Genomic DNA, 15131 nt, shown 5'->3' with positions numbered 1-15131 from the left:
AAATTGTTGCACTATGGCTCCGCTATATTGATGATATTTTTTTTTACTGTGGCTAGGCACAGAGGTCCAATTATTTATGTTTATTGATCAACTTAATGCAAGTGACCCGAACCTCCAGTTTAATTTTTGTTTACATCGGTCTCAGATTTCTTTCTTAGATGTTCTCGTTTCAGTAGATGACGGTCGTTTTTCGACTACCATTTACCGGAAAGAGACGGACCGTAATACCCTGCTTTCTTTCCAGAGTTGCCACCCTAGCGCACTGCGTAAGAACATTCCAACTGGCCAATTTTTTAGGCTTCGCAGATTGTGCACCACCAATGGTGCGTTCCTGGATAAGGCTCATGATATGGCATCCCGTTTTTTTATCAAGAGGGTATCCTAAATCTGTAGTTAAAAAAGCGATGAAACGTGCTTTGTACACTAACCGGGATCTATTATTTCTCCCCTCCCGCCGCCCTGAAACTCCTGTTACAAATTGCATTCTCCCCTTTTCCACCCTCAGCCGGTCCATCACGGGCATGATCCGGAGACACTGGGAGGCTCTATCTTTAAACACGTTGTTCTCTGGTCCCCTTCAGTTCACTTTTCGTCGGGGCAAAAATCTTCGGGATAAACGTATCCATTCGGACCTGCCAGTGTCACGAGATCCTGTCTGTGATCCCGGCCACCACCCTTGCGGCCGGTGCACAGTATGTGCTCATACGGGTGTCACTACTTGGTTTATGCAACCGACTACAGGGAAAAGATTTTATCTGCGTTTTCACTCTGATTGTACTACGTCAGGAGTAGTTTACACTATTACTTGCCCTTGTTCTTTGATGTATGTTGGGAAAACTTCCCGTACGATTAAAACCCGGATCATAGAGCATTGCTCTAACATACGTCTGCAGCGAGAAAAAGAACCTTTGGTTGACCATTGGATTAAAAAGTCACATTCCCTTTCAGATCTTTCATTTTGCGTGATTGAGGTTGTCCCACGTCCTTTACGCGGGGGTAATTATGCTGAGTTATTAGGCAGGATTGAACAACGCTGGATCTTCACATTGGATACAGTGTTTCCTAAAGGCTTAAATCGGGAAATCGAATGGTTTCTATTCATTTAGACTCACTAGCAGGGTAGGCTGGTCCTTGTTACTGTTACGGTGCACTACAGGAATGGGAACCAATGAATGGAGTCGTTTGACTCACGTGGTTGATTCGCCTGTGGGTTTTGGCGCCTCGGTCTCCTTTAAATACCTGTCAACTATGAGGGGCATTGCGCTCCCTGTCATTCTTCAAATTCTGCTGTCAGGTATGTTATACTGTTTGTATTTTATTTCAGTCGGTTGTAAGTCCTTTCACAATCCTGATATTTGTTAATCTCTTTATGTTACAGTTTTCCTGTGAATTCCTGTGGTGGCGATCCCCCCCGATGCAGCCCGCGGCGAAACACGGGACCGTGTCGGGGGACGCCATTAAGCCGGTGTTTGTATAAATTTGTGGAGTTGCCATATTGAAACAATAAAACACTTTATGTTTTACATTACCTTCAGAGTATTCCATCAGGATTGAACAATTCTCTGCACTGTGTGTACTTTGCGATATTGCTTGAGGTGCAGCACTTGCTCATATTTGTTTCTTGGTAATTGAAATCTCCCATTATTACTGCCCTACCAGTTTAGTTAGCTTCCCTAATTTCTCTTACCATTTCACTGTTCGTCTCACCATTTTGGCCAGGTGGACGGTAGTATACGCCTATCATTATACTCTTTCCCCAACACAGAAGGGATTTCTACCAATAAAGACTCAATTGTGCATTTAGTCTCATGCAGGATCTTCATCCTGTTGGACTCTATGCCATTCATAGAAACATAGAAACATAGAAATGACGGCAGAAGAAGACCAAACGGTCCATCCAGTCTGCCCAGCAAGCTTCACACATTTTTTCTCTCATACTTATCTGTTTCTTTTAGCTCTTGGTTCTATTTCCCTTCCTCCCCCACCATTAATGTAGAGAGCAGTGATGGAGCTGCATCCAAGTGAAATATCAAGCTTGATTAGTTAGGGGGTAGTAGGGGTAGTAACCGACGCAATAAGCAAGCTACACCCATGCTTATTTGTTTTAACCCAGACTATGTTATACAGCCCTTATTGGTTGTTTTTCTTCTCCCCTGCCGTTGAAGCAGAGAGCTATGCTGGATATGCATCTAAAGTGAAGTATCAGGCACATTTGGTTTGGGGTAGTAACCGCCGTAACAAGCCAGCTACTCCCCGCTTTGTGAGTGTGAATCCTTTTTTCTTCTCCCCTGCCGTTGAAGCTATGCTGGGTATGCGTGAAGTATCAGTTTTTCTTCTCCCCTGCCGTTGGAGCAGAGAGCTATGCTGGATGTGCATCGAAAGTGAAGTATCAGGCACATTTGGTTTGGGGTAGTAACCGCCGTAACAAGCCAGCTACTCCCAGCCTTGTGAGTGCAAATCCTTTTTTCCACATTTCCTCTTGCTGTTGAAGCTTAGAGTGATGTTGGAGTCACAGTAACCATGTGTATGTTTATTGAATAAGGGTATTGTGTCCAGGCAGTAGCCATCATTCTGGCGAGTCACCCACTCTTCATTGGCGGCCTCTTGACTTTATGGATCCACAGTGTTTATCCCACGCACCTTTGAAGTCCTTCACAGTTCTGGTCTTCACCACTTCCTCCGGAAGGGCATTCCAGGCATCCACCACCCTCTCCGTGAAGAAATACTTCCTGACATTGGTTCTGAATCTTCCTCCCTGGAGCTTCAAATCGTGACCCCTGGTTCTGCTGATTTTTTTCTTATGGTAAAGGTTTGTCGTTGCCTTTGGATCATTAAAACCTTTCAAGTATCTGAAAGTCTGTATCATATCTCCTCTGCTCCTCCTTTCCTCCAGGGTGTACATATTTAGATTCTTCAATCTCTCCTCGTACGTCATCCGATGAAGATCCTCCACCTTCCTGGTCGCCCTTCTCTGTACCGCTTCCATCTTGTCTTTGTCTTTTTGTAGATACGGTCTCCAGAACTGAACACAGTACTCCAGGTGAGGCCTCACCAAGGACCTGTACAAGGGAATAATCACTTCCCTTTTCTTACTTGATATTCCTCTCTCTATGCAGCCCAGCATTCTTCTGGCTTTTGCTATCGCCTTGTCGCATTGTTTCGCAGACTTCATATCATTAGACACTATCACCCCAAGGTCTCTCTCCTGCTCCGTGCACATCAGCCTTTCCCCCCCCATCGAATACAGTTCATTCGGATTTCCACTCCCCATATGCATGACTTTGCACTTCTTGGCATTGAATCTCAGCTGCCATATCTTCGACCACTCTTCCAGTTTCCTTAGATCCCGTCTCATTCTCTCCACTCCTTCCGGCGTGTCCACTCTGTTGCAGATCTTAGTGTCATCCGCAAAAAGACAAACCTTACCTTCTATCCCGTCCGCAATGTCGCTCACAAAGATATTGAACAGGACCGGTCCCAATACCGATCCTTGCGGTACACCACTTAAAACCGCTCTCTCTTCAGAGAAGGTTCCATTTACCATCACACATTGTCTTCTGTCCTTCAACCAATTTGCAATCCAGGTCACCACCTCGGCACTCACTCCCAAGCTTCTCGTTTTATTGACCAGTCTCCTGTGCGGAACCGTATCAAAAGCTTTGCTGAAATCCAAGTATATGATATCGAGTGCTCTTCCTCGATCCAATTCCTTGGTTACCCAGTCAAAAAAGTCAATCAGATTTGTTTGACAGGATCTTCCCCTGGTGAATCCATGTTGCCTCTGGTCCATCAATTCTCCAGACTGTAGATAGTTCACTATTCTCTCTTTCAGCAGTGACTCCATTACTTTTCCCACCACCGAAGTGAGGCTAACTGGTCTGTAGTTGCCAGCCTCCTCCCTGTTCCCACTCTTGTGAAGCGGGACCACCACCGCTCTTCTCCAATCACTCGGCACCACTCCCGTTTCAAGGGATCTATTGAACAGGTCACACAGCGGACCCACCAGAACATCTCTGAGCTCCCTCAATATCCTTGGATGAATCCCATCAGGCCCCATGGCTTTGTCCACTTTCAGGTTCTTTAGCTCTTCCCACACATTTTCTACTGTAAAAGGATTTTCATCTATTCCATTTCCTTCCAGTTTCTTGTTGTGTAGAGATGGTCCTTCTCCAGGGTCTTCTTTAGTGAACACAGAGCTGAAGTATTCGTTTAATATTTCTGCCATTTCTTCGTCTCTCTCCACACATTGATCATTATCACCTTTCAATTTCACTATACCACTTTGGACCTTTCTCTTTTCGCTGATGTATCTGAAAAATGTTTTGTCACCATTTTTTATCTCCTTGGCAATCCTCTCTTCCGCTTGACTTTTTGCCAACTTGATTAATTTCTTTGTCTCCCTCAGTTGAATCAAATATTCTTCTTTGTGTTCCTCCCTTTGGGATCTTTTATATTTCTTGAATGCTGTTCTTTTAGCTTTAATTTTGTCAGCCACCTCCTTTGAGAACCAGATAGGTTTCAATTTTCTTTTGCTTTTCTTTACATTTCTAACATATAGAGTAGTTGCCTTGGTGATTGCTCGTTTTAGATTGGTCCACTGCTGCTCCACATCTCTCTCGTTCTCCCATCCTTTTAGTTCTTCCTCCAGGTACTTACCCATTTCCTCAAAGTCCGTGTTTTTGAACTGTAAAACTCGGGTCTTTGTGGTTCTTTTCCCTATTCTTTTAGTGATATTAAACCATACCGTTTGATGATCACTGGTGCTGAGGTGGGTGCCCACCTGGACATCGGAGACATTATCTCCATTAGTGAGCACTAAGTCGAGTATAGTTCCTTCTCTCGTGGGTTCCAACACCATTTGTTTGAACAAAGATACTTGCATGGCATCCACTATTGCTCTACTATTTTTAGTTTCTGCAGATGGGATTTTCCAGTCTACATCTGGCATATTAAAGTCACCCACGATCACCACTTCTCCCTTCTTACCTATCTTATGGATGTCTTCAACCAGATCTCTGTCCAGCTCTTCCTTTTGGTTTGGAGGCCTGTAAACCACTCCAATATAAATGGATGCTCCGTCATCTTTTTTTAGGTCGACCCATATTGCTTCTTCCTTGCCCCAACTTCCTTGCAGCTCAGATGCTTGGATGTTGTTTCTGATATAAAGAGCCACACCTCCCCCTTTTCTATCCTCTCTGTCTTTCCTTAACAAGTTATAGCCTGGTATTGTTGTATCCCAATCATGAGATTCTGTGAACCATGTCTCTGTGATAGCAACAATGTCCAATTCTGCCTCAGCCATTAGGGCCTGCAGATCTGGGATTTTATTTCCCAAACTATGAGCATTTGTGGTCATAGCCTTCCAGGTACTCTCTTTAAGGTTGTTGCTTTTCCTGGACTCCTTATGAGATTTTATTTGAGATTTGTTATTCACTTCACTCTTTCCTTTTGCAGTTGTGCCACTGTTGACAGAGTTATCCATCTCAATTAGATTTTTCTTTTGGTTATGGATCTTGAAATTCTGCATGCATTGTGTTTGTTTTCTCTTTTCTGGTAACACTTCAATGTTTTTCTCAAGAACTTCTTCAGTTTCTAATATAGAGAAGGCTTTTTGTTCTTTTTGCATTTGGTACATTGTGTGTCTCCTCATCACAGGTCTAATTCTACCAGAGCCCACTGTATTCCTGGATTTTAAATAATTTCTTAATGACCTGTTTGAGTGGGGGGGTGTACCTGTTGGCTGTCCATCTGTCAAGAATGGGTGACTGTGGGTCCTACCTGAGCCTAATGAATCTCTTTTTCTTGACTTCTGGTTTCTCTGTGATGTTGGGGAATTATTTTCTGAGTAATGCAATGTGGGTGTAATTCTTGTAATTGAAGCTAATTGAGCTTTAACCTCATTCAGCTCCTTTTTCAAGGAAGATAGTTGTGCACAAATTGGGCAAGCTCTAAGTTTCCAGATGCTTTCCCTCAGAATAAAGGCTCCACAGCAGTTACATTGGATAATCCTCATTTTGGTAAGTTTTGACATTTGATGAATAGCAATTATGGAAATACTAATTTACCTTGTTGCCATTTATGAATCTAGGCAGGTTATATAAGAAACACAAACCTAGGGGTGGGTGGGTAGAGGGGTAGGGTGGGAGGGTGTTAAACAGGTAAAGCAGACTAACAGCCCTCCCAAATATCTATTTCAGTTGTGCTTTTTTTTTTTTTAAAAGACAGTGCACAAGTTTTGGCAGATATAATGCCCTACTTCTAAGCACAGATAACAACCAAAATGGACTTAACTTTAGCAGGAAAGGTTCTGGTTCGTTTGAGATCCCAGCTCCAAAGTGAATTCAGTTCCCAATGCACGTGAGGCTCTGGCAACTTAATCCAATTACTGCCCCGCCTTACAAACCCAGGCTGAAGAGGAAGGGGCTGCTTTTGAACTAATGGCTGATACAGGTAAAGCAGACTAACAGCCCTCCCAAATATCTATTTCAGTCGTGCTTTTTTTTTTTTTAAAAGACAGTGCACAAGTTTTGGCAGATATAATGCCCTACTTCTAAGCACAGATAACAACCAAAATGGACTTAACTTTAGCAGGAAAGGTTCTGGTTCGTTTGAGATCCCAGCTCCAAAGTGAATTCAGTTCCCAATGCACGTGAGGCTCTGGCAACTTAATCCAATTACTGCCCCGCCTTACAAACCCAGGCTGAAGAGGAAGGGGCTGCTTTTGAACTAATGGCTGATACAGGTAAAGCAGACTAACAGCCCTCCCAAATATCTATTTCAGTCGTGCTTTTTTTTTTTTTAAAAGACAGTGCACAAGTTTTGGCAGATATAATGCCCTACTTCTAAGCACAGATAACAACCAAAATGGACTTAACTTTAGCAGGAAAGGTTCTGGTTCGTTTGAGATCCCAGCTCCAAAGTGAATTCAGTTCCCAATGCACATGAGGCTCTGGCAACTTAATCCAATTACTGCCCCGCCTTACAAACCCAGGCTGAAGAGGAAGGGGCTGCTTTTGAACTAATGGCTGATACAGGTAAAGCAGACTAACAGCCCTCCCAAATATCTATTTCAGTTGTGCTTTTTTTTTTTTTAAAAGACAGTGCACAAGTTTTGGCAGATATAATGCCCTACTTCTAAGCACAGATAACAACCAAAATGGACTTAACTTTAGCAGGAAAGGTTCTGGTTCGTTTGAGATCCCAGCTCCAAAGTGAATTCAGTTCCCAATGCACGTGAGGCTCTGGCAACTTAATCCAATTACTGCCCCGCCTTACAAACCCAGGCTGAAGAGGAAGGGGCTGCTTTTGAACTAATGGCTGATACAGGTAAAGCAGACTAACAGCCCTCCCAAATATCTATTTCAGTTGTGCTTTTTTTTTTTTTTTAAAAGACAGTGCACAAGTTTTGGCAGATATAATGCCCTACTTCTAAGCACAGATAACAACCAAAATGGACTTAACTTTAGCAGGAAAGGTTCTGGTTCGTTTGAGATCCCAGCTCCAAAGTGAATTCAGTTCCCAATGCACGTGAGGCTCTGGCAACTTAATCCAATTACTGCCCCGCCTTACAAACCCATTCCTTACAAACCCATTCCATACATAAAATACCACCCTGCCACCAAGATGCTCCTCTCTGTCTTTGCAATATAATTTGGAAACCGGTATAGCACTATCACATTGGTTATCCTCTTTCTACCATGTCTCTGAGAGGCTAATTAAGTCTATGTCATTATTCACTGCTATACAATCTAATTCTCCCATCTTACTTCTTAGACTTCTGGCATTAGCATGCAACCATTTCAAAGTATGTGTTCTGTTTGTATTTACATTCTGCTTTTCAGTTGACAGGGATAAACTGGAATTTTTTTTAGCTCAGGTGAGTTTTTAATTGTAGGCACTTAGACTATTTTTCTTATTATTGGAACTCTAATGCTTCATTAGTATCCTTTGAAGATATCACCCTCTGAACCATGAGCTGCTGAGCAACTGTTGGCTTTCCCCTTTGTTCTAGTTTAAAAAGCTTTTCTATCTCCTTTTTAAAGGAATAGCATCAGCAGTCTGGTTCAACCCTGGTTAAGTTGGAGCCCATCCCTTCAGAAAACACTCCCCTTTCCCCAAAAGGTTCCCAGATTACAAAACTGAATCCTTCTTCCTTGCACCATCGTTTCATCCACTGATTGAGATTCCCGAGCTCTGCCTGCCTCTGGGGACCTGCGCTTGGAACAGGGAGCATGTCAGAGAAGGCTACCCTGGAGGTTCTGGATTTCAGCTTTCTACCTAAGCACCTATATTTGGCTTCCAGAACCTCCCTCCCATTTTTTCCTATGTCGCTGGTGCCCACATGTACCACGACAGCTGGCTCCTCTCCAGCACTGTCTAAAATCCTATCTAGGTGACACATGAGTTCCACCACCTTCACACCAGATAGGTGTGTTACCAGGCTATCCTCACGCCCACAGTCACCCAGCTGTCTACATTCCTAATAATCAAATCACCAACTATGACGGCCGACCTAACCCTTCCCCTCCTGGTCAGTAGCTCTGGGAGTCACATCCTTGGTGCAATATTGAGGGAATTCAGACTTTGCTGGCAGGTCTGCTGTGTGACCTATTCAATAGATTCCTGGAAAAAGGAGTGGTGCCGAGTGACTAGAGAAGAACAGTGGTGGTCCCGCTTCACAAGAATGGTAGCAGAGAGGAGGCTAGAAACTACAGGCTGTTTAGCCTCACCTTTGTGGTGGGAAAATTAATGGAGACTCTGCTGAAGGAAAGGATAGTGAACTATCTACAATCCAGTCAGTTGCTAGATCCAAGGCAGCTTGGATTTACCAGGGGAAGGTTCTGTCAGACAAATCTAATTGATTTTTGAGTGGATGGCTAAAGAATTGGATCTAGAAAGAGCCCTTGATGTGATCTACTTGGATTTCAGCAAAGCTTTTGATACGGTCCCGCATAGGAGGCTTGTGATTAAAATGAGAAGTTTGGGAGTGAGCGCCAAGGTGGGGGTGTGGATTACAAACTGGTTGACAGATAGAAGACAGCATGCAATGGTAAATGGAACCTACTCTGAAGACAGAACTGTGTTAAGCGGAGTGCCATAAGTATCGGGACCAGTTCTGTTCAATATCTTTGTGAGCGACATTGCATAGAAGGTAAAGTTTGTCTACATGCGGCTGTTACTAAGATCTGTAACAGAGTGGACACGCCGGAACGCACAGAGAGAATGAGACATCTTGATTTAAGGAAGCTTGAACAGTGATCGAAGATATGGCAGCTGGGATTCAATGCAAAGAAGTGCAATCATGCATCTGGAGTGTAGTAATCCAAAAGAGCTGTTATGTGATGGGGATGAAGGGCTGTTGAGCACGGAGCAAGAGAAGGACCTTGGGGGTTATAGTGTCTAGCGATCTGAAGACAGCAAAGCAATGTGACAAGGCAATAGATAAAGCCAGAAGAATGCTAGGCTGCATAGAGAGGAATAACCAGTAAGAAAAAAAGTGATAAATCCCCTTGTACAGGTCCTTGGTGAGGCCTCAACTGGAGTACTGTGTTCAGTTCTGAAAACCATATCTCAAAAGGGACAGAAACAGGATGGAGGCAGTCTAGAGAAGGGTGACATAAAATGGTGGTGTGTGTGTGTGTGGGGGGGGGGGGGTGTCTCCAAATGACTTATGAGGATAGGTTAAAGGATCTAATACGTATACCCTGGAGGGGTATATATGATACATATAATACAGATCTTCAGATACCTGAAAGGTTTTAATGATGCACAATCGATACACCTTTTCTATTGGGAAAAAATCAGTAGAACTAGGAGTCATGTAATGAAACTCCAGGAAGGGTGACTCAGAACCAACGTCAGGAAATATTACTTCATGAAGAGGGTGGTGGATGCCTGGAATGCCCTTCCGGAAGAGGTGGTGAAGACAGAAACAGGTGCATGGGATAAACACTGTGGATCCCTAAGGGCTAGAGTATAGAAATGAAGAAAAGAATACATGGGTAACTTGCTGGTGTCGCGGTTACCTCACTTAACCAATAAGCCTTCATATGGTTGATGCAACTCCATTATTGCTCTCTGCTTCAACAGCAGGAGGAAGTGAGGAATTAGATTCAGATAGCAACCAACAAGGACATTGAATTTTACAGTCTGAGAAAACAAATAAGCATGCAGGTAACTTACTGATGCAACTGTTACTACCCTTAATCAATAAGCCTGATACTTTTGATGCAACGCCAACACTGCTCTCTGCTTCAAAGACAAGAGGTAACAGGGAATTGGACTCAAAGCAAAGCAAACAAGGATCCCGATTTTGACAGGCTGCAAAACTGATAAGTATGGGGGTGGCCTGTATGGCGCGGCTAATGCTACCATAAGCTTGCTGGGCAGACTAGATGGACCATTTGGTTCTTTTCTGCTGTCACTTCTAGGTTTCTGTGTTTGAAGCACTGTATAAAAGGGTTACCTGTTAAGGTATTTTATTTTAAAAAAATCTACAAGCTGTTGAGTTACCCACCCAAAGATACCCTTCATAAACATGAGGAGGACTGGGTTAAAGAATTAGGATGTTCTGATGACATACGGAATGATATTAGGGAGCGAGTGGGAAAACAATCTCGGCGCATCTGGCAACAAATTCTCTAAAATATATTTGAGATGGTACCACACTCCAGCACGCTTGAACGCCATGTTTCTTGGTACAACAGATTGCTGTTGGAGGAACTGTGGGGACATAGGGTCAATGGGGCTTGTGTGGTGGCTGTGTCTAGTAATAATTTTGTATTGGGATATGATTAAGTTTGATTTTGGACATTACGGGTTTTCAAATGGATAAGGGACCCTTTATCTTTTTTTTTTTTTTGCTTTCAGCCTTGGTAGAGGGGATGCCAAGGAGGACTGATAGACTGATTACTTACATCTTTCACGAATGTCGGCAAAGAAAAGTCTATAAATAAATAAAATAAATAAATAAATCGTAACATCATCCAGAAACCAGTTGGCAGCCCATTGGAAGGGCAAGAATGCACCTGGCAAGCTCTTAGTTTACAAAAGACTTATCAGATGGAGAATCTGACAGTCTTGAAGCGGAACAAGATGGAGAAATTCCAAGCTGTTTGGTCATCATTTCAAAGTTGGTTGGCTGACTTCTTATTGAGGGAGGGTAGGGAGTTGAATAAAATATGACAATAGCGTCAAGCATATGCTGTATTTCTACAGTCAAGACTATCTTCTCAGTTTGTCCTATTCTCCAGTTCCAAGCCATTAACCCAAAACACTGTGTGATCTGGAGCAATATCATTCTTGAATGTACCTGCATTACGCATGTTGAAAAGTACCTTCATAAACAAAATTTGAACACACCAGAAACTAATGTTTTTGTACTTCTGAATGAGGTATGAGATAACTATATTGCTTCCTGTCAATTGACAAAATCTGTCATGAACAGCCCCTGAAGCAGCCCTTGATTGGGCGAAACTCAGGCCTTGAGTCGGGCACTCACTGGAATATTGCCTAATAAATACTCTTGAGGACTTCGGCTTCTAACTCATTACTCACCTCACCTACAACCAACTTCCAAGCACTACCAGTATGCAGAAAACTATCACTTATGACCACTACCCTTATATAAAAAAAAACTGTAATTATTTCAATTGAACAATTCATTGTAAATCACATAATTCTTGTAATGCACCCCATCATATTTTGGTTAATATACTATGTTAAAGTTCCTTTCATTTTTCCTCTTGCTCCCAGTTTTACTCATCCCTGTTTTATTGTAACTAACTATTTTATGTTTAGCACCTATTATTTATCTCGTTCATTGTTCCTTTTTTCACTCCACTGTTTATTGTAAACCGGCATGATGTGATACCCTCACGAATGCCGGTATAGAAAAAACTAAAATAAATAAATAATTCCTATAAAGATATTGAGTCAGTTATAATGTCTCATTTGTTCACTAAATTCTTTGTCTCCATTGCCAGTACGCACTTCATATATTGTCAAAGGCCTCCTGTTTATTAAGAAACTTTTTCCATTATGTGGTTTCACCCACCACCGATTTCCAGTGGTTAAGCAGGAGGGCTGACTTCCAGTAATAAGCAACTATAATACGAGCATCGTGCAGTAAATGAATAGCAAGGAGCTTAACAGGTTTACTCAGGTTAGCATCATTCCATCTACCCAGCAAACATGATGCAGTGAATTGGAGAGGCTGACCCAGTATAGTTCTCATCAGGAACTCAACCTGTTGCCAAAAATTGCTGACATGACAGTGCCACCACATATGAAAGTGTGAGCAGGTTCTCCACACCCCTACCAACAAAAGGGGCTAGATGTGCTAAATTTAGAGAACAAGGAATACCTGTATGTCTTATGCAACAAATGGAATAACTCCCTTATAAGCGCTTGAAGCTCGCTGACCCTCCATGCCTAAGTTATTGCTTCTAGAAAGAGTAATTTCCATGTGAGAAACTTCAGTGAGGATGATTGCATTAGCTCAAAAGGAGAATGCAGCAGCGCCTCCAGGATCACATTTAGGTCCCATGGAACTGCTGGCCATGTAATTGGGAGGACATAGTTTCAAAGCCCCTTTCATGTAACGAGAAATGAGGGGGTGTGTGGAAATTGAGGCACCTGAACCGAAGGGTGATAGGCCGCAATGTCACTGAGGTGTACCCTGATGGACGAAATTGCCAGTCTAGACACATACGAGTGCAGGTACTGAAGCAAGTGTTCCGGAGAGCACTGAAAGGGGTCCAGGGATGCCAATATACACCAGCGGCGGAATCGCGACCACTTGGCTGCATAATTTCTCCATGTGGACAGTATGCATGAGGCAATGATGATATCTTATACCTTCCATGAAACAGACAGATGGCTTAGTATCTCCCTTTCAATCTCCATGCCGTCAAATGAAGGGAGTCCTGCATGGTATGAAGAAGCATCCCGTCCTCCTGTGTTAGGAGATCTGGCCTGCGAGGAAGAAGAACCGGTGGTTGTAGGGAGAGGTGCACGAGGTGGGCATACCACAGCTGCCTGGACCATGCCGGTGCTATTAGGATGAGATCAGACTCCTTCGCCATAGTGGATCGACTTCCTCATTCTAAACTTAAGATCTGTCTTCCTAGAGGTGGCAGGTGCTGAGAATGGAGATTCCCATGCTCTGTCCACAACCGTGTCCAGGACGGAGTGTGAAGGCAGGGCGGTGGGCTCCGCTGGAATGTCAAAAATCTTGAAAAAGTCATGGACTTTGGCCCTAGGGTCCGGTAGTTTTTTGGTCTCCAGGTTGAGGCGGCACCCACATTCTTAATAAATCTGGAGTAGGATAGATCCTCCAGTGGTGACTTGGGTTCTGGAGGGTCCTCTGGGGGATCCGAAGGTATGCCCAAAGATCACAGAAAGGGCAAGGAGGAATATACCTGCTCCTGTGTAGACTGGGGAGGGGGGGAGGGGCTGACCTCTTCCTTCTGTTGTACCCGATCCGGATTCCCAACGCAGGAACGAAACCGGAAGAATATTCCGAGGAAGTAGTGGATGGGCTAAGATGGGGGTTGAGGGAGATGAGAAGATACTACGGTGTCAAAAAAGGTTTGAAGAATCCCCGTGATCTGGGACATCGATTGAGTAGCAGCATTTTGAAGCAATGTAGACCCAGATGCTTCTCTCTTCTTTCACTTGGCTGTAGGAGGAGGACTCTTGCTCTCTGGGAGAGTCAGGTGTTTGGACCTGATCTATGAAACTGTCCAGGTGACTCATGTTACTGGGTCCCGAAGTCTTTTCCATTTCTCGGCTGCTGAGCACTCATCGGAAGCTGAGGAAAGAGAAATGCCTGAAGGGCTTGGAGTATCCACCTCCAAATACCCAGAACCCTCGACATCGGAGAGGGTGAGGAGTGTAGGTGGAGTCTCAGGGCGGTGTGAGCTCTTCTTCTTGCATTGGGGTAGAATGTGCATTGAGGTAGAATGTGAGACTTGGCCTTTCCCAGCATTGGAGTCTGCGTCGGTAGCAAGGATGCAGGCCGTTTCGGCACCAGTTGCACTGAATGGTTCGCTACGTGCTTTGGCACTGGCTGTGTTGATGGCTTAGGGGCGTGCTTTGGCGCTGCAGGTCTGAGGCATAAGGCCGTTGCATCGGATCGACTCTGCTTCGGGCAGCTTGTTCTGGGAGATCTGATGCGTCGGGATCAATGGCGAGGCTCTATGCATGTCTCCGGCCGGGGGCGCTGTGGGCAATACATTCGACTCAGGGAAGCTGGTGCATAGCCCAGGTGCCAAGGCTACCTCAATGCGGCCTGGTCTCTCCTGCCCGGTCCAGTCCTTCGGGATTTGGCCCCATGTGACTTATTGGAGGAGGGTTGTAGGGAGGACGCCAGTTTCTGCTCATCCAGTCTTTTGGGCTCTCACCCTGGAGAAAAGTGCGTCGACCGCTGGGAGGGAGCATATGAGCCCAAAGTCTTCAAGTTATTTAGCTCCGCAATTTTAATGGCCCATTGACGCTGGGCCAGAGGAGAAATCCTGCTGCAGTCCCGGCAGCATGCCTGGTTTTGGTCCTGTCCCAGGCAGCGATAGCAAACTATGTTCATCAGTAATGGACATGATTTTGTCGCACTAGCAAAACTTGAACCCTGGGGCTTTAGGGGCCATGGTAACACTGAAAAGTGCTTTTGTGGGTTTGCTTAGGCAAAGAAAGAGAGAAATGGAGAAAAAAATAAGAGGCGGCGAGAGAGAAGAACCCGCAACTGTTGCTGTGCGGGAAAGCAAAACACTAAGGTGATGTAGGTAGACGCGTAGGAAGGTACCGCGCAGGAGCATGTCTTTCAACGTTCTAAGAGAAATTCCAGCATCGGGCTGCCAGGGGGTGCTCCCAGTCAGCATGGTTAATTCAGTCTGCTTATCTACAGGAAAACCCACTGGTCCAGAGTCCATTTGTCTACATGCTAGGAAATTAAACCATTGCATAACAATATTCCAAGGACCTTCTTCTTACCCCAAAGTTCCTCGACCAGACATAGGGGGGCTTGGCGGTTTCTGCGTGGGTGGGTTTGTTCTTGACAGGGTGCCAGTTCTTGCAGGCTGGTTACTTCCATGCTGGAAACAAACAACATTATAATAAATACATATATATACTCA

The 15131-nt window shown here is 44.2% G+C and overlaps 1 protein-coding gene across 11 annotated transcripts in view; it reads right to left on the bottom strand.

Annotated features, from left to right (window-relative positions):
• ABI1 (abl interactor 1) overlaps positions 1–15131 on the bottom strand; it is a 263170-nt gene that overhangs the window by 74728 nt on the left and 173311 nt on the right. For all 11 annotated transcript variants that reach the window (XM_029588652.1, XM_029588655.1, XM_029588654.1 and 8 more), the window contains one exon: positions 14989–15089. In XM_029588652.1, the coding sequence (XP_029444512.1) occupies positions 14989–15089 (101 nt within the window). The remainder of the gene's footprint in view (positions 1–14988; positions 15090–15131) is intronic.

Source organism: Rhinatrema bivittatum, chromosome 2, assembly GCF_901001135.1.
Source record: "Rhinatrema bivittatum chromosome 2, aRhiBiv1.1, whole genome shotgun sequence".
In the NCBI taxonomy this organism is placed as follows: Eukaryota; Metazoa; Chordata; class Amphibia; order Gymnophiona; family Rhinatrematidae; genus Rhinatrema; species Rhinatrema bivittatum.
Note: the sequence above shows the minus strand (reverse complement) of the source record. Positions and strands in the feature narration are given on the sequence as shown.